Here is a 19,681-nt window from a genome sequence, read left to right on the forward strand (position 1 = left end):
CCTCCTCAGAGCAAGAGGAACAGTGATAATTGCCTGCAGGCTCTCAAATCAAATATTCTCGCTTCTTTCAGCAAGCCACCACAGCTGTCTACCCCTTCTGCCATTTGTGTGGTCCCAGCAAGATCTTTTGGAGGACACAATCAATGATGTTCACAAGACTGCAGTCATGTCTTGCAGCGCCCTTGAGAAATGATTAATGCTCCCTTTCCATCTCAGCTTAAAGAGAAAACTGCAAAGCACAAAACAGCTTCATCAAACATCTACTTCCAGACCTACCCAAGTCCTTCACCCAAAAAAGACCTTGCTAGTCTAAAACCCACATTATTTTATTTAATCAACTGCTTCCAGCAGTGCAAAGCAGTCACTGAAGGGAAAGTCTTCATTAAACACACAGACAAATATTTGTCTCCTCTCCAGTAATACCACTGATGACCTAGCTTCTGTGCTTAAAGGACAGAAGCAGCTGAAAATACCAGCTTTGACATACTGTGAGAGCCAGAGTGGGATTTGGCCCAGTACAGTACAAGTGAGCCCACCTGCTACAACACTGGCCTTCTCAAAACGCACTTACTCCCTTCTCCCTGTGAGCTGCCTATGTGGGCTTCCCCACCTGCCTCTGCCTGCCACACTGGTGCTGCTCCCCAAGGCCCCAGGGTTGAGGGCAGAGTCTTTGCCAAGTTAGAAGAGGGCTCAAAACTCATGTCTGAGACAGCTTCCATACGGTCACATCCTTTTTAGTCAGGGAAGGAAATGTTTCTCCTTAGCCATCTGTTAATACCATGATATCCATCTGGAGAGGAAGAAAGGAGACAAACCAGCTAAAAGAAAATTTCCCCAAGGGGATAAATGAGGGTTATTGGCTAAAAAAAACACCAAAATCAATTCTGCAGTAGTCCAATAGCACCTGTCTTAGGAAGAGGGCCCTGCTGCACCCCCAGCAAATATTTGAAGTAAGGCTGATGTGCTTTGCAGCCTGCAAGATGTTCTTGCTTTATTCTCTGCAAAAGACACGGACCCTTCAAAACCTGAAGGTAAGCAATTAACCCCTGGTGCTAGAAGCTAGGTTTCACATAGAAGAACCTAATAAGCCATTTTTAATCTCCAAACTTGAACTTTGCACAGATAATGGACCTCCTCTTCTTTGAATGCTTCCAAAATGGCATGCCTTGGCCACCTGAGGGAGGGCAGAGAGAAAAAGCAGCGTGTAAGATGTACCCCAAAACAATCTGTTAATTTTGAAATTATCATAGCAAATTATTTTTTTGCACTCTATCCCTTCCTTTCTAGTGGCAGTATGGGAGAAGAAAACGTAGATGTTTTAGGAGGGGACTGCTGTTAAAAATTTAAACATGCAGTGATTTTCCCCCTTTATTCCCACAGATCTAGATATTTTTGAATATACAAGTTTTAAGCATTTGCTGGTCAACAGATAGCAAGGCTTGTGGAACTACCTCAACTCAAAAGTCACTAGTTCATTAACTAACTAAAAACATAATACTGGTAGCACAGCAATGTTGTAAGGAACTTCATCTTTCTGCAGACATCAAGGATTGCCAATTTCATAGAAATAGTGAACAACAACAGACACATTTTTGAGGATGTGATTAATCTGTATCTGCTGCTATAATAACAAGAGAGAGATGCCTATGTTTATGATGAATTCTTCTAATTAAGAACCCTGTGTAAATGGCATGTGTTTCACATGAGAGATGTTGTCTAAACCAGGAACCAAGGTCAAGGGTAAAATTCAATTGTATAGCTAGGAAAGCACAAATCACAGTGACACTCTTCCTTCTGCCAGGCAGGAGCCAATGAACCATTCCTGGACAACTCATTACTGTCTGCCTCATTTGAGCCACTCATTACAAGGTCCTTCACCTCGCAGCATTGCAAGATGTCCCACATGCAAATGGAGACCTGAGAACTCTCAATGCTGCCTTCTAAAGACACTCACTGAGGAGAGGCATCATCCTGGGGGGGATTGCATGCTGGCACTGTGCATCAGCAGGGTATAGTCACTTCAATTTTCCTTATTACCCCTGCCTTCCCTGCAGAAAAGCCATGACTATTTAAACATGCACTGAAGCTCTAAGGAAGGGGATGTCAGTTAAACGCCCAGCGGGAAAGACATTCAAAGAGAAAGTCAATGGAGCCTGAGCAATCAGTGTAAATCAAGACTTTAACCTTTCTGAGCCTCCTTCAGACTTCTGATCTGTAAAAGAAGATGCTTAAACACTTACCACATTTCTGAAGAGTCAAGTGCACATGACCTGTCAATGCAAAAAATGTTTATTACTGAAAGTACCAATTGAAGTGTTTCAGTCTTATTGTCTGTGGACTGTTTGCCCTGCAAAAACCATTGGGCAGAACAGATGCCACTAGAAATCTGTTTAATGTAGATATATGGATTCACTTTCAATGTGTACATCTGTAGCAGCTAGATCCTTAGCTTGGTGCAATATCCAAGTCCTAACTAATCTGACACTAGTAATTAAGACATAACTACAGCAGCCAGTACCCCAGCTTCTGGTGCATAAAACTGCAGTTTCTGTTTATTGACCAGCAGAGAGAAATCTGGCTGCCTGGCAGCTGAGTCAGATGGGAACAGTCCCTTCCCAATGCAGAAAAGAAAACTTTCAAGGAAAATCATCCTCTCTCCACTGCTCTCTGGGGTAATGCAATTAGGCCATGACATACAGACAGGTCATTTAATACAATAGGAAAAAATCCACTGATAGCATTTCCCTTGCCTGAATGGAAGGCAGGCTGTTAAATTACCTCTAAAGGAGCAGACAGGCCTCTCTAACAGTAATCCTCTCCTCCCAAACCACACATCTCTAAAGGCCAGCCAGCTCCAGCCCAGTCACAATGAATTCTACTCTGTAACCCCAGCATCCTTAGATAATCTTTCCTGCTGGTTCCAAACACTGGTTCCAATCTGGTTCAATATAGACTAAAACCATAGCATTGTGCTCACTGCATTTTATTTTGGCAACCTATTTAATGGGACAGGGGAAAGCAAGAGCTATCAGATGGTTTCTGTACCTCCCAAAGCAGGCCAGAAGCTCCAGGAGCCATGGAGCCATTTCTGCTGAAGGCAGCATCTGCACAGAGGCTACAGTTATTTTAAGGCATTATTAAGAGTCTACATTTCAGTGAACATTCAAGTATTTTAAACATATTTTAATACTTCCACACTTTCTCTGTACTAGGAGAACACTAATAAAGAAGTCCTTGCACTCCACACTTCTTCATGCACCTTTCTCATCCCAAGGAGGCACCAAGCAAGCTCCTCCAATTCAGATAAGCTAGTTCAGCAAATCAAGGAGAAAACTGCCATCACACTCTCAGAAATGCACCAAATCAATTTAATTGAAGCTAACAGACTTTTTTTAAAACATGTTTTTGAGAATATACACAGTGACAAGTTCTTTCAGTTCAGCACTCACTAAAGCACAGTATAAATCCTTCCTCCTTGTCAGACTTGAGAACAGACAGCTGAGCTGCCCTCTAACATCGAAGACATTCCCATGCAGTTGTTTTTCACACGCTCTTTGTTAACTCTGGAGCTACTGAACTAGCAGGAGAATTGCACATAGTTCTTCTGGAAGCACAACCAATAGGGAGCCTGAATGGCACTACCAAACAGGCGGGGATTTTTTACTCACCCTTTTCAGGAGCAAAGGTATTTCTTTTTAGATCATCAGGCTTTTGGTCTATTTTGGCCATCTTTTCCCCTCAAGTAAGTGCAAAGAGTCCACTTCTGCTTACAGGGCAGAGCCATTCTGCACTTAGACAAAAACCAGCTCTTCAGAACCAATTGTGTCCCACTCCCACTACCCCAACGGCACCATGTGGATTCAAGAAGCAGTAGCAAGCCTGTGTCAAACAGGACAGGCTTACCAAAGGGTGTTGAATTGCTTGTACTTGTTAGGAGCTTTCTCAAAGTGGTATATTGCTGCTGACCTAGAAACATTACTCCTCTGATGAGGAGAGCTGCTCTCCAGCATGCTGCACAGAGTGGGTTATCCAGCCCAGGTACAGGCTGTGCCCCAGGGCTCCACACTTAGACTGCCAAATTTTCCCTGCTTGCATTACAGAATTATTGGCAATATTGCCCAATATCATTCGCCAAAACAACCATGGTAAAGGCCTGGCCATTTACTTATACCTTTTCATCTTCCAGCTGATGTTGTCCAGACTGCTGGAGCCTGAACTAGCCAAGTACCCCTTCTCAGCACAAAGCTGGGCCTGCAGTGGCAGCAGCAGATGCCTGACATTCAGATTCCTATCTGAAGAAAAACGAGAACAAGAAGCTAAATTTACCTTTGTAAACTTCTGCTCCCACAAAAGCAGACAATGTTATGCACTTGCATTTGACTATTAATAACTTGTGGGGAAAAGGCCATATGCCCAGTCAGATGGTAGTGCCTGTGACAACTTGTGCCACATGCCACCGGCCAGGCATGTCTCAGCATCCAGCACTCCTGTTTTCATCTGTCTGCACAAAGAACTGGGTAGCAAGACAATAAATGAGTACATACTACAAACGCCAGGAACACATTCCCTGATGAAAAAAACTCTTTTTTTCTGCAGAGAGAGAATGATTAAAAGTGTTACAGTGTATTTTCCACTCAGCAGAGCAAATTACACGGAATACCGGTTTTAGCTCGTGGTTAAGGACTTTGTTTGGCATTGAAAACAATGTAACATGGGGAACCTCACATTACCCCGATTAAGTTGGGACTGTAAGTCTTCAAAAGCAGAACTGAGAATGAAGAAGCACCATCCCCCAAGGACTCCTGCTGTTGATCTGCCCAGACAGTTAAGGAGTGTTTCAACACCATTCAGCAGCTGGGCTGAGGTGGGAGAAGCTGAAGCCCAGCTTCCAGAGCTCAGCAAACACCCTAAGATTTATTCCAGTACAGCCTGGCGAGGCAGTTAATCATTATGAGAAGTCATGTTGCTACGTGGTAACAGGATTAATGATTAACATTTACACATCACTTAGAAGTTTTTTCTAACCTGTTTTTTGTCCTAGCAGCTTATTCTCAGATGCTACTTCTTCCCCCAAAATGAACATGCAGAACGAAATGCACACCAAAACCCAAGTTGGCATTTGAGGTAACTGAGGCAATCCTGGAGAGGGGATCTCCCAAGACATTCCCTCCAGCCACAATCCAAATTTGTTTCCCTCAAGGTGTCCCAGGCCACTCAGGTTACATACAATACGTGCCATCACTGGTGACAGAAATTACAAGGGCTGAGGAGGTGGTCCAAATATATTATCAATGCAAAATGTAATGAGGGATGGCCAATATGCATTGAATATGTGTTGGTACACAATTAATTTCCAAGCTGTGTATTGACCTGGCTTCACTGGTATTTTCATCAGAGTTAACAACCACAGGTTAGCAGTTCTGAATAATGCTTTGTTTCCTTTCAGCAGAGCTCAAGGCTTAATCTCAGCTCTCCATCAGGGAATGGGGGAAAAAATGCTTTCTATCCCCAACTCTTTATCTCATTCATGTACAGAGGTTAAAAACCCCAAGGCAGAAGCCGTCTTTTCTGTTCACATTTGCACAGAAGAGTCTGGATAGCCAAAGAGATTTGGGGATAAACAGGAAGCACCCAGCAGTACAGGCCTTGTGTGAGGTCTTGGATAGGAGCAAGACAAATGGGAGATCTCATGCCACTCTTACATGCAAATTGCTTGAAAAAGGATGGCAAGGCAATTGGTAACTCCAAGCAGGTTTGTGGCAGCCCCTAATGGCTCATTATTCAACTGGTCTCCCTAACTCACTCGCCCTTCACAGAAGAACCCCAAACATGTCCCTCAGCTACAGAAAGAGCCTGCTACAGAGACACACACCCAGCTGTGAGCTGTGCACTCCCCTGGTACACACCTAGGGCAGGCAAAAGGAGTTTTCATAGAGAACAGCTTCTCCCCACGTCTCTCCTTTTGCACCTGAGCCCTCAGCATACTGCCAACCCTCACTCCACTCCTGCCAAGCAGTTCCAGGTAATGGCTGGAGTCATCTCCATTGCAACCCAGTGCAAATCTGATCTCTGCATCGCACAGATGCTGAGCCCACCCCAGGATAAGCAGCATCTGACTCAAATGGCTCCCAACTGACAGGCACTGATCAAAATGCATCTAAATTTACCCCCCATCAGATATGGGACAGTGATATGGGAATTTAGGAAGAAAAATATTGAACAGCAAATTTAAAGCAAATTCTGGCCCCAGTGGAAATATTTTCCATTCAAATTCGACTCACCTACTCAAGACCAGAAAAATACAAATTGCCTCTACTGACTTAAAATAACCTTCTGGCAACATGCTTCATGGCTGTCCTTGCCACAGAGAATGCTGAAGACCACACTTTAAGCTCCACACAGGGTTAGCAAATTAAACATGGCAGTGGGAGGTGTATTTCTAGCAGAATTATAAAAGCACTAACAGAAAGCTAGACAAGAAAATTGATGATGTATTGCGGATAGTCGAAATTTACTTAGTCATTATGAATCTGTCGCAGACATCATTTAGCAATTTCCTGGATATTTAATAAATACCATGTGCAGCATTATTTCCTAAGTTCTTAGATTCACTGCTACATGAACTAGGGAATGGTCCAAACCCTGCATTTCTACTTTGTAACACTTTTAAGTGTTCTTCCAGGGTGAACAGCATCACCCAGCTACACCCCTCCCCTCCTGTCCCACCAAAAAACAAGTCAAGACACTGCATTTAAAGTTTAGATCCTGAATTCTTCTGAAGCCAAACTGAAGGGGCTGTGCAGAACTGTGGACTGGGTTTTCTGAACACGCAGCACACTGGCAGGAGCGAGTTCCTCTTGCACACTGGTGAACTGGGGAGCCTTACACGGCTCCTGTAGTACAGGAGGTACAGAGGAATGAGAAGGGAATCCCTTCATACACCCAGTTCCCATCACTGCAGCTGCTGGTCTTGCCCAGCTGAGTGCCCAAAGCCCCTGCTCCTGCCTCCATTATTCTGTGTAGACATAGATTAATGCCAGTGTGTGGGGCAGCTGCCGCAGCCCAGCAGGTCACCAGCATCCTGACAGACCCTGCAACAACTCGGGCACAACAGGGTAGGGAGAGTTTTCTCACCTTTTCTTCAGCACTTGCAGTGGTGTTAATACCTGTTTATCCATTCTTGGCCATTCTTTATGATGTCTCTTAGGAGATACTGGGCAAAAGCAGAAGAAAAATACAGAGCATTCCAATCCCCTTTAAGCTCAATGCGACAATTTTAATCCTCTAACTAAAAGTAAAGAGGGGGAAAAATGAGATGGACTGTGACAGGTTGGAAGGACTAAATCCCCGTTAACTAGGGCACCAAGATTTAAAGGGCTCAGCTTTGCACATATCAAATGTCTCTCACAAGGTCCTCACAGAACACTGTCCCCTGCAATTCCTCAGTGCAAGTGAAGACCCGCTGCCCCAAGGATGCTGGTGGAGAACGCTACTGCTGTGATGTTGCCGTGCCATGACTGATGCATCCAAGCCCACGAGGGTGGCAGAAGGACCCAGGCAGCCCTTCTGAGTCACAGATACAAAGGTAACAAAGGTAAAACAAAGGTACCAACCACGCAGGGCAGTATGCACAATTAACAGCTGAACAGCAGCAGCAGCAGCAGCAGAGAGAATAATGTAGCCATAAACCTGTATTTCACATTAGCCCTGCCACACACAATGATTTGTATCACCTCAACATGTTTCCTTTCTGCTCCAACATCTTTGCTGAAAGCAAGGCTTTGGGCCCAAGAAAATTAATGAGTAAATTATTTACAATACATAATTTTTAATAACACTGTAAGGAGAGTGATGCAGGCAGATCAACAGATTTTTCCTGTTACCTGATGTGACTCAATCTGTATCCTGTGCTGTAGGGACAGTATTTGCTTTCACTGTTAACCACCTCCTCACGACTCACCTAACGTGTAGCATGAGATTGATGGCTGTTCAAGGACCTGATCTGAGCCAGCAGTCCAACTGCTCGCTTAAGATCCTTTCACACTCAGCCAAAGGCAGCTTTTGATAGGTGCTTGGGCAGCTTCTCCAAAGCCAGACCTCACTTGACCTCATCTCATCATTTCCTGGCCTGACAGATTCACAGCTAGTCCTGATGGAACGATTTCCCAACCCTTCCCAAAGTTTCTTTTGGGCTGCCCAGCTTTTCTCAAGGCTGAAACTTGAGAACAAAGTGCTCAAACAAAGCTGCCCAGTTTTCTCAGCACAGACTGGAAATGAACCAAAATGTCCCACGGGACCACTCAGCTAGCAGAGATGGCACAGCAATCTGGCATTCCAAGGCCCAACAACCAGACTCAGACTACCCAAGTACAGGGAGGATACAAACAGATGCCAAGTTCATTCAGATTTTCTCCAACAGAACTTTTGAAAGGGTTACCTCATTGCAGAGCATCCATTCTTCTGCTGCCAACCCAAGCTCACTATAAACACCACCCTGCACACAAGCAGTGAGAAAAACACCTCTGTGCTCACCCCAGCTTGCCCCTGACAGAGAAGCCAGCTCTGCAAGTGAAGCACCAACAGGGATGTGGCAACTGAACACCCCTAGGCCAGAGATAGGGTTATGCCCCTACCTGTTTGTCAATGCTCCTGCCAAGCCTTCAGAGGTCACTTTGAGAGGCTGTTCCCTACCTTTAGGCATAAAACAGGTAGTTCAGCCAAATGGAGACATTTCAGAAGGTTGGGAGATAAATGCAGCCAACTCCATCAGCAGCCTGGTGGTTGGTAATTCCTACCACACAAATAGATCTGAAAAAATCTAATTGAAAGGTACAAAGGAAAAAAAAAATCCACCACAAAAGACATGCATATTACAGCACCTGGGAAATACAGCATGATCACACGCACCAGGACTTGGCAGTGAGCGCTTGCACCATTCACAGTTTTTAACTCCAATACTCTACTATTATTTTTTACAATTTCAAAAGACTACAGGGAACTACATAAGAAGCACACAATTGTTTCAATTTCATTGTGTGGAAGTGATGGCCCCCATTTGCACAGCCACTGTATCCAGATTCCTGTACTCCGAGACTAACTGACCAGTTACCCAAGGAGCTGCACTGCTTTTTGCAGCTCTTACACACTCTCCCTTATTCATTACACTTTTTACTGAATACTTGGTACCAAAAGGCACAAAGTTGCAGCATAGCATTACTGGGCATGACACTCTCTGGCAGCAAATACTTTGTTCAGGGCACTCAGCATGCAAGCAGATGGAAAGCATCATTTTTCCAATTTTGTCCTGCAGAAAGATTTTCACAGAGAACCTCTGAAGACACTTTCATTGGTTAGAAGCACTTTTCCAGCCAAGCCCTAGCTGTTTCAGGGCAGTCATCCAAAACAATAAAGGCAAGAAAAATAGTCCTTTTTTTTTCCCTCACAGGCACACAAAATGTCTGATACAGATTTCAGCACAGGTGCTTTCTCTCTCTGCTGTTAAACAAAGCCTCCTCAAAAAGATCATATTGCAGTATACAAGATGAAAAATTTGTTAAGTGTGAGAATTGAAAACAAAAGGTTAAAGCAGATAATTTTCTGCAGCTTTAGCCAAATGTCATCAGTGACCATGCTGTAACAGTTAGAAGTTAGAGCACTGCCCCAGCCCAACCATGGCAGCCTTGAAGCCTGAACTGCAAAGTCAACCCTCCAGCTCCACCATGGCAGGACAACCAGCCAAGCATCATCTCACCAGTCAAAACAGCTTCCCAGCCCTGGGGCAGCCGCAGGTGGCAGCTTCATTCGCATCCTGGGGATGCAGGGGGACACCAACAGTGCTGTGAGCCCTGCAGTGGCACTGCAGAGGGAGCTGAGGCAGGTCTCTGCAGGGATGATGCCCCTGAGGGAGCTGAAAGAAGGTAGCACCAAAGGAAGCACACAGCTGCCTATCAAAAACCCGGTCTCTACCAACACTGAGAAATTACCCATATGCTCAAAGCACGTAACAACACAGGTAATTTCTCTGCAGAGATAGGGCCTGAGAGACCACTATATTATTTTTAATTTTGTTTTTGATTTTGTTTTAAAGGTACTGCCATATATCTCACTGTCTCCACAGCCCCAAGCACAACTGGGACGTGGAAATCTGAAGTGGACAGCCCACCTCTAGTCCTTTTTCACTTTTATTAGTTGCAAGAATATGTGCTTGTAAAGACATAGCAAAAGACAGCAGTGGGTAATACACAGCCTTTTCTAACAAATCTGATTTTTCAGTGCATGGAGCAGCCTGTGCTGTGTCCTCAACACCCTCCTCTTGCAGCAGATCGGCCCTGCTACACTTCTGCAAGTGAACTCAACCAAATATTTTGCTACAGTTATCTCTCTCATCTCCAGCCCTTTACAAAACCTGCAAGCTAAGCTGCCCAAAAGCTCTGTGAAGTAGATAAAATTTTCATTTCAGACTTTGGGGAAACCGAGTCATATGAAGAGCCTGTAAGGAAGATGAGTTCAGCTCAGTCAATAAGGCAGCTCATCTCCCACTCCACGGGTCTCACTGTGGTTCAGTCTTCACCTTAATGCAACAGTATGGGATGTGTTGTGGATCATGGCCTCTGCACTGGGCATGGACAGACAGAGCAGCAGTGACAGCTGACAGAACAACCCCAAAGAGCCCACAAGCCTCCTGCAGGAGCTGTCAGTAGGGCTGGAGAGCAGCATACACAGCCAGAATAGGAAAGAGAAAGCAAGGTCCTGGGACTAGCACTGAGGTGACATGGAATAGGAACAACCAGCTGGCATTCTATGGGGAGCCAAAGAGGAGCAAGAGATCCCACCCTGCTGGGCTCTGCCCTGGGGCTTCCCCTGCAGAACTGAGACAATGCAGAGGTGAGCCAGGGTCCCCTGCTGTCCCTGTTTGTTTCATTGCCTTTGTGCTCTGCATGTTTTTCTAACAGGAATAATGAAGTCAGTTTTCAGCACTCCAAAATGGGCAGGCCCAGTTCAGTGCCACTGAAACAAAACATCTGCTCCCCTTACCTTTTAAGTGACTCTCAACCTGCCTGCCTTGGGATGAAGTGTCTGGACCAGGTTTCACCATGGCAAACAGCAACCTGAGATGTCTATCAAAGCTTTCTGTTTCTAGCAACACTACTAAATTTTTAGTCTTTAAATCTTGAAACTTAAGACAGTTTTATATATGCAAAGACAAATCTAACTGAGGAAGCAGCTGCATACTAACGCATGCTTCAGCTCTCTAGAACTTGCAACTGCTTCACCCAGTGATTTAATGAAAAGACTCTAGTAAAATAAATCATGTTCAGGAGCACTGCACTGGGCCTTCCCTCACCTCTACACACTGTCCCAGTCTGCCCAGACCACCATGTTCCCAAGCCCCAGCTACCTCACTGCAGCTACAGCATCATTTTGATTAACAATTAAGGCCAGTGCTTCCAACTTGATTTTATTAATATTACTATTGTGAATAATTTCTTTTATTTTTCTTTTATTTTTAATCCATCACAAGGGCCCCTGGGACAAATTAAATAGAAAATAATTTTCTGCCATTTAAACAAACAGCAGCTATTTCCCAATTTTTAAAACATAAACACAGTAAATAAAATATTAAATGGTGAAGCTGACACGGAATCTTCCTCCTGCAGTAATACCCTTAGAGAAAAAGTTAGCAAGTCATCCTTTCCCAGGGAGTTGGCACAGGTCCCATGTGCCATAAGAGAGATGCCACAGAGATCCAAAAAAATCAGTGCTGCAAGGGTCTGGCCACGGCAGGAATGGCTGTCACAAAACCCCAAGCATTAAGGACTGTGTGTCCCCCACCCTGATACAAAGTGGGAAGAGCAGAGGCCATACAGGTGCTGGGAAGAGCCAGGCAGGTGCTGGATTTTGGCAGTGGAACAGGCCAGGCTGAACAGCACAGACAAACCCAGCAACTGGCAGGGGCACCTTCAGTTGCAAAACGGTTGGCACTGCAACCTGCAGCTTCCTCTCTATCTCATGTCCAACACCTCAGATATCTGCAGAGCCACAGGGAGCAGAGCTGTTTTGCAGGCTGATAGGATGGAGAGATGAAGTTTCCTCCACAGCCCTGGGAAGACCACAGAGCTTTGCATGCTCTGTGCACATGTGTGCAAACTCACTCAGCATAAGAGCAGAAAGAAACCTACAGAGCCATATGTCTGATCCTTGCCCCAAAAGGCAGGAGACTCAAGAGGGACCAACCTGCCATGAGTAAAATGGTAAGGAAGCTGCTGAAATGAACTGTGACACCTCATTAAAAATTAGGCCTTTTCTCTCCATAGCACAGCAGGTCTGAAATTAAGCCTGACAATTTGCCAATGCAAGGAAATAGTGCTGATCCCCCTCTTGTTGGGTTTTTTAATATATTTAGGATCCAACTCAGCTTCCAGAGTTACGTGCCTGAGGCTACAAGACCTGCCTCCAGGCAGGCACACATGCAGGTGCTTCATGGGACATGAAAAATGGTATCATTTAGCAAGCCATGAAAGTCGCAGCTTATCCCAGTTGTGAGGAAAACAGCATCCTCTGAAAGCTGCACACAGAGGAAACGTGATGAAGGGACGAGAATAAAATCATTCATGAGCACACGGTGAACATCAGCCAGCACCTGCTCTGCAGGATTCAGACACCCAGGAGCCAAAGGCAACACAAAGCAAGAAGAGCAGAGTGTGCAGTTGACTAGGTGTTCCAGGGTCTGAAGAACATACAGCAAGATGGTCTTACTTGGTGGCAAATACAAGCACGGCTAAATGCGCCAGTTTGGCAATTCAGAGGAGCAGGTAAAGCTCTGCCTGCTTTCTGGCTAAACAAGATGTGGGAATTAAACAATTGACATCTTTCCTCACCAACTTGTTCTTTGCCTACACACACCACCTGTTCCGAGCAAAGCATCCCAGTGGAGTCTCCTACTTGCTGTCTCACCAGGCAGGTGACGTGCAGCTCAGTGATGTTTACAGAGCATTTAGAAACCCTTTGCTACAAGGAAAAAGGACGCCTTGATCTCATCTCCCCAGGGCTCATTTTTCACGGTTGAGCACAGAGGTAGGGAGCAGCCAGGAGGGCTCAGCTCAGGCAACCTGAGCCAGCATTACAATATAGGGCCTCTCCACTGCCAAACTGGCTCCAGTGGGCTCACAGAGCAACTACACAGGTCACGAAAGTTGGCAGCACGAAGACAAGAGACAACACACCGGCTCCAAAGAGCAACTGACACAGATAAGAGGCATCATACCTGCTCCAAAGAGCAACAGGGCATCAGCCTAACACAATTCAGAGCATTTTAATAACGATACTTTTGTCTCCAACTTCCAGGCACGTTGCTGCTTCCCTGCCACCCCAGAGAAGTCAGCAAGCTGGAGAACCCTGTGGGCAGCCTCACATCCTGCTTTCGACTAGGGAATAGGAGCAAACACTCCCACCCTCAGCTCACAGTCAGCCAACGGAAAAATTTCTCTTTCAAAGCTGCCTACCAAGCTTTGCCCACACTGCAGCAGTGGCCTCGCTCTCTTCACTGGGACACAAGTGTGCTGGGCGAGCTTCCCATGCTGCAGTCTTTAGGCAGGGAAGAACAGTGCCCTGGGCTCTGCTCATCAGTGCCATACTGAAACAGATATGCAGCACATGGTGAACAATTAACCACCTGTATATAGCACAGGAATGATGTCAAAGCTCTTCCAAAGACACATAGCACTGGTTCTGGCCTTTGGAAATTTCCTGGAGACAGGAGACAACCTTTTGCCTAGAAGAGACAGAAAAGAGTCCAGGGAAGAAGCTCATCTTTCAGAAACACACAAACCAACTGTCAGAGCTCTCAGGGCTCCTTCTAATCAATATGAAACTATGCTGTGCTCCAGAGAAAAGAATGCACTTCGAGGAGTGTGGTACTCACTTGTGTTTCTACCCTCTGTGGTAAGTGGAAGAAGAAGCACGCAGGGGCCTGTCGTGTCACCAAGTGAGCCCTGCCATTTGGCAATATCTGAATTTTCATTTCAAGCATTTGTAGAGCCTGTTTGTAAAAAGCCTATTGCAGAGAGGGCACATGTCAAGATTTCTGTATATAAAGCAGATATCTCTAGGATCACTATTACTGCACAAGCTGCTTCTGGGACACTGATCTCTGACAGCTCCCTGCCCCAGCTTAAATATTCAAAGATTTCCCTGCTGACTCCAGGAATCAGACATCCAGATTTTAAGTTCAAAGTTGTGCTAATAAATATGAGATCAACAAATAAAAAACAGTTTCAAGCTGAGACTTGCAATTGACTACAGTGTTTACCTGAGGTGATTTTTATTCTTCACATTAAGAGAGAATAAAGAAGAAAAACACAAGCCCAGAAAGCACTTCAGTTTTTAAACCCATGCAATACACCTTCACTTGCCCAGGATTTGAAATGTCATAGCATAGATGCAAGAGCAGAACTCTTGGACTCACTCACCCAAAAGAAAGATTTTTTTTCTTTTTTCCAGACAGAAAAGCAGCCAGTTTTAGAAAACTGAAAAAAATATTTTTCCAGAGACCCATAAGTCACATGAGTCACCCTTATTTGCAGATGAGCCCAAACCTGAACTCCAACACCATCACTCATGCAGAGCAGAGGAAACTAGAAGCTGGATCAAAATGGGCAGTTTGTCTCAGCTGCTCTGCAGAAAGCCAAGGAGGGACAGAGAAACGTACAGAGCACAGGCACGCCTCCCCTTATACATGACCGCCATCACAAATTAAGTCAAATAATCTGACTTTGAGGGGAATGAACTCAGGGTTGAGGGCTCTGCACTGCCAAAGGACAGCTGCTTCTCTAAGTTCATTATTTCTCCAGCAGGGCAATAGAACTGGCACATTTCCCATGCTGGCTGGGAGAGGGTGGTGGGCTGTGCTGGGGAGCAAAGCTGGCCGCATGCCGAGAACCATCCACACAGCTACTGCCCCGGCCTGAGCAGCCCTCAGGCTCACACACGCAGCTTACACCACGAGACCCACTGCTAGATGCCACATCCTGAGGGACAAGAGCTGTCCCCAGACCTCCACCAAGCTTCCTGCCCCATGCCCACGTGCAGTCACTTCCCTGCTTCTGCCCCAGCAGCAGCGCAGGCAGAGGCCAAGGCTGGGACAGCTCGATGTGCACATCGCTGCTGAGCCTGCTGGGCTCCCCACAGCCACAGCACTGCAGAGTTACAGGAGTACACATTCTGCATTTTACCACCTTGCCTCTCATGGAAACCCCTTGGGAAACCTGCATGCACGAGGCAAAGCCCGAACACCACAAACCCTTCTGTTTCCCTTCTCTAGGCAAATACATCATGGCAGGTCAGGATGTGAAATTTCCACCATGCCCCACTGACAGGTGCATCAGGAGAGGGTCCTCCGTCTCAGCTGCTACTCAGAGCCCTGCTGGGAGGGCTGGCACATCCTGGGACCCCAGTTACAGAGGGATTTGAGATGCAAAGGGTGATTATTTTTCCTTGCTAAGGGATTTCAGGCATGGAGCAGAGCTGGAATGATTTACGCGGTTTTGAGAGCAGGACCAGATTTGGAGTGGCTGTTGCGCAGCATTGTATCTTGTAAGGAGAGGCTTTGTGGGTTAGCCATGAGCACATACTGCCTTCCCAAACAGCAGCAATATAACAACGTGTGGCACTGCCACAGCATCCTCCTCAGGAGGATTTTAAGGTGCTTGGCAAACGATACGGATTCATGTAACCTCACAAGCCCTCTGAGAGGGAGTAAAGTAAATGCTATAAAAAACCAGAAGGGATAAGCGGGGGAACAGAGAAATAAAACTGCTAGAGCAGCATGTTCAAGCTCACACAAGAAATCAGAGGCTCAGGGGCAGCTTCCTCTGCCACTTAGGTGGAATCGAAAAAAGCAGGAGTGCTCCAAATCCTCCGTTTGTTCAGCTCAGCCCTGGCCAGCCTAAGAGCATTTCCCACTGCACCCAAAAGCGATAGCAGCACTCGCACAGAGCTCCTCAGCGTACTCATTTCCACAGCCCTGCTCCACAGAGGGTCCAGAGCAGCCGGCAGCCCCCAGCCCTAGCAAGCAGCAAATAATAGAAGTGCTCTGCCCAAGAGCCTCAGCCTTGACTTTTGACTTTCAGCAGCTGCAAGCAATGGCCAAGGGGCTCAGCTGAAGAGTTTCCACCCTGCTGCCTGAGGGCTGGGACTGCTCTGACAGCATTTTCCAAACATTCACAGGGCTTCCTAAACACTTGCACACACAATTCCCATTACCGCTTTACAGGTGAAAAAAAGCGAGACAGAGGCAAAAAACCCCCGGTGCCAGCCAAGGAGGGACGCGGGTAGCCCTGGCGCCTGGCCCCTGCTCCGGCTCTGACCGGGCTGATGCTTTTGTTCGCTTCCATGTGTGCGTAACCAGCTGACAAATGGATTCGCAGCCAAAGAGTGACACACAGTGCAGTTCCCGAACTGCTTCAGCTGGATCACTCCTGGGAATGGTATTGCTGGGCCACTTCTTGCTCCAGGGGCTGATTTATTTTTTATGAAGCGATTGCCTAGAGTTGGGAGAGCTTTATTGATGCTATTATACAGGCTGAAGGGAGGACAAATCACCCCCACGGACAGAGCAGAAAGGTCCTCATCATCCTCAAAATTAGGAGCTCAATTTTATCCCCCTGCTGAGCCCAAGGAGGGCAGAGTGTGGGGCTTTCAACAAAACTGAAGTAGCACATCAGGGCACTGCTACCACTCCTCGGGTCAGGAATGAAGCCCTGGGGGCTCCCACCATCTCCCTGCCCAAACCCTAGCCTGAGCCCGACTCAGAGAGACAGAAGTCCCGAGAGGCACCCAGGCCCCCCATCTGGCAGCCAAGTGGAGGGGGCCGAGGCAGAGGTTGGCACCAGCTGTACAGTCACTCGCATCCCCCGGCCCGATGCTCGGAGCTCGGCTGGCCGGAGGAAGGGATTGTGAGAGGTCACGGCTCTCAGCTGGTCCTGACGGCAAAGCACTGTGCTCACATACATGCGTGCGTGTGTCTGTACATATCTGTAGGTGTGCACCTTCTGAACGTGAACCAAAAGCCTTCCAGCTGTTTCACGCGCCTTTTTCCCTGGCCAAGGGCAGCCGCTCTCAGCCGGAGGAGCAGAGCCCGGGCGGAGAGCGGCGGAGACAACTCGCGAACACTTTACCCACGGCATTACTCTATTCCCCCGAGAGTGCCCACCCTGCTCCCCGATTGTAGCGGCTGCCATGGTGACAAGCGCGAATGCTAAAATAAACAGAAAGCAGCCCGAAGGCAAAGCGCAGCCCCGCGCCCGCCGCGGCGGCTCCCTCCCCGAGCATCCTCCCCGCCGCGGCAGGACGGGATGCCGGCGGCCGCCGCTCACTCACGATCAGGGGGATGGTCCTCTCCTCCCGGCGCAGCTCCAGCCTGCCGGCCGCCCTCTGCCCGCTCCGGGCGCCGCCGCTACCGCCTCCGGCGGACCTGCCGGCAGCCGCCGAGCGGGGCTTGTTGTCCTGCCATAAGTAGTAGAAAGTGCCCAAGATCCAGGCGACGGTCAGGATGGCGATGGCATTAGCCCTGATCCTCCTCATGCCGAGCGCCCCGGGGGAGCCTGGGAGCGCTGCCTCGACGGGCAGGGGCGGCTGCGGGAGGAAGAAGAGGAGAGGAGGAGGCGGCGGCGCGGTTCCCCCGCCCGGCACCGCTCCGGCCCCGGCCCCGGCCCCGGCCCCGCACCGCCCAGCCGCCGCCGCCGGGTCCTAACGCCTCGGCCGCTCCGCCGCAGGGGGCGGAGGGCTCCGCGCCTCCTCCTGCTCCTCCTCCTCCCGGCCTGGCCGGCGCGGGGAGCGGGGCCGGCTGCCGACGGGGATGCGCTCGCCGCGGCTGCAGCGGGGACGGGGCGGCAGGGCCGCCGGGGAGGGCAGCGGTGACACGGGCTCAGCCCCAGGAGATGGCTGCTGGGACGCGGGCGGCTCAGCATCCCGCCCTCCTGCACCGCTGCCCCGGTGGGACTCGTGTGTAGTCGTGCCCGTAAGGCAGGCGGCCAGCGAATACACCGTGGCACACGGGATCTGGGCACCCACTCCATGGAGACGAGCCCATCTCCACGGAAGCTGTGGTGGTTGACGGGAGCAAGGCTCTCGGGCTGACCGAGCTGCCCGAGCACCCGCTCCCATCGCTGCCGCACGCCACAGTCACACATTGGCACAAGAGCTGCATGCCACAGCCTCGAGGCCTTTCAAGCCCTGCGGGAGAGCAGGCATGGCCCCGGAGAGGCAACGATGATACAATTCCACATTACAGGGCACTGCTAAAGCTGCGCTGGTAAAAAGCTCGCTGAATCCAGCCCTGCGGGCAGCTTAAACAACAGAGCATGCAGCTTGTGAAATCAAGCGACATTCAGGCACAGTGCAGCTGGCTGTGCAACTAAGGCTTTATAAGGTTTGCAAGAGCAGGAGGAGGTACCGAGAAAACTTGCAGGGAAAACAAATGTTCAGAAAACAAAGGTGGTTCTAAGGCACCTGATGAGGGGATTACAGTATTTGCGTTAGAGTATGGAAAATGTCATCAGGGCTTCTAAATAACTTTTTTCCCTACTTTCCTCCTGACCAAATTCCTCTAAGTGTAATTGCAACCTGCCCTGCTAAATTGCTCTTTGAGATTTACCTGCACACTGCTTGTTTCCTGAAGTACAGCACAGTACAAAATTCATTTGTCAGACTCATTCTGTGGGCACTCAGGGCAGAATGATGTTCCTAGGATCACCACCTCCCATGGCTGCAGCATGGCTCCACGTCAACCTCCCTGCAAAGCACACTGCATGCCTGATGGAGAAAGTGCTAGAAAGCATCTCACATCCTTCTAAGTTTTTTTTCCCAATGACCTGTCAACCACACACAGCTTCCCAGGCTGACTAGTCATAGTCAGTGCCAAGGGGAAGTTTGAGACAATTAAGGTAAAACCAATGGCACTATTGGTCCATGGCTCCCACTATTTTCAATCTCTTTCACAGTCTTACTGGAAAAAGAGCATCTGCTCTCCTGTGTGGGTTTGGATCCAGCAGCTGCCTGGGCTGCAGAGGGACATGAAAAGAGGCAGAGGAACTGTACCAAGGATTCAGAAAAGAGGAAGACAGGGAGTAAGATGTCTTCATATCCATGTGACAGCAGAGCCAGGCAGAGTGTCTTTTTTCACCCCTGTGCAGATCATACCAGACTATGTTTGATTCCTTCTTAGTCTTTTCTCACCTTTTGGTGGATTCACTACAGAAAAGCAAATCACAAACAGCAATGGAGACTTGTGTGAAACAGGAGAAAATCCTCTGCCCCAAGACTTGAACTAAACAGACTGCTGCCTTCTGCTTTTCCAAGCATGCTGCTTCCCTTTTCCACTGCAGCCATTCATTTTCTTCCCGTGTTGTACCCCCACCCCGCTAGCACACCCTATAAGCTGCCATGCAATCACCATTGCCTCTCAAGGGGTGGCGTGTAGGGAAGTCTCAGAAATGAGCAGAGTGCTCTGTAGGCAAGTTTCAGCAGAGCCCCAGGCAGAAGCCAGGTCAAGAGGTCTTTCTCCTAGGGGCCAGTTGTTTTTACTCCCCTTTCCTTGCAGGAATCAGCAGTAGAAAGCAGGGTCTGTTCCTGCAGAAATGCGTTCAGAGTGCTGGGTAGGGAAGCTCTGCTGCAGCCCACAGTC

At 48.1% G+C, this 19,681-nt stretch overlaps 1 protein-coding gene and 1 long non-coding RNA gene across 3 annotated transcripts in view; one reads left to right on the top strand and one right to left on the bottom strand.

The window, feature by feature from the left end:
• GALNT16 (polypeptide N-acetylgalactosaminyltransferase 16) overlaps positions 1–17,723 on the bottom strand; it is a 74,734-nt gene extending 57,011 nt beyond the window's left edge. The window contains exon 1 of one of the 2 annotated variants that reach the window (XM_086895841.1): positions 17,377–17,723. In XM_086895841.1, the coding sequence (XP_086751967.1) occupies positions 17,377–17,580 (204 nt within the window). In that variant the 5' untranslated portion in view covers positions 17,581–17,723. The remainder of the gene's footprint in view (positions 1–17,376) is intronic. The other variant, XM_086895840.1, reaches the window with a different exon arrangement.
• On the top strand, positions 11,986–14,282 carry LOC111930276 (uncharacterized). Its single transcript, XR_002865091.2, has 2 exons — positions 11,986–12,251; positions 13,345–14,282. It is a non-coding gene; the product is annotated as an uncharacterized LOC111930276 (long non-coding RNA).
• Positions 17,724–19,681: the final 1,958 nt, after the last annotated feature.

The sequence above is a fragment of the Cyanistes caeruleus genome, chromosome 6 (genome assembly GCF_971803275.1).
Source record: "Cyanistes caeruleus chromosome 6, bCyaCae1.hap1.1, whole genome shotgun sequence".
Classification (NCBI taxonomy): Eukaryota; Metazoa; Chordata; class Aves; order Passeriformes; family Paridae; genus Cyanistes; species Cyanistes caeruleus.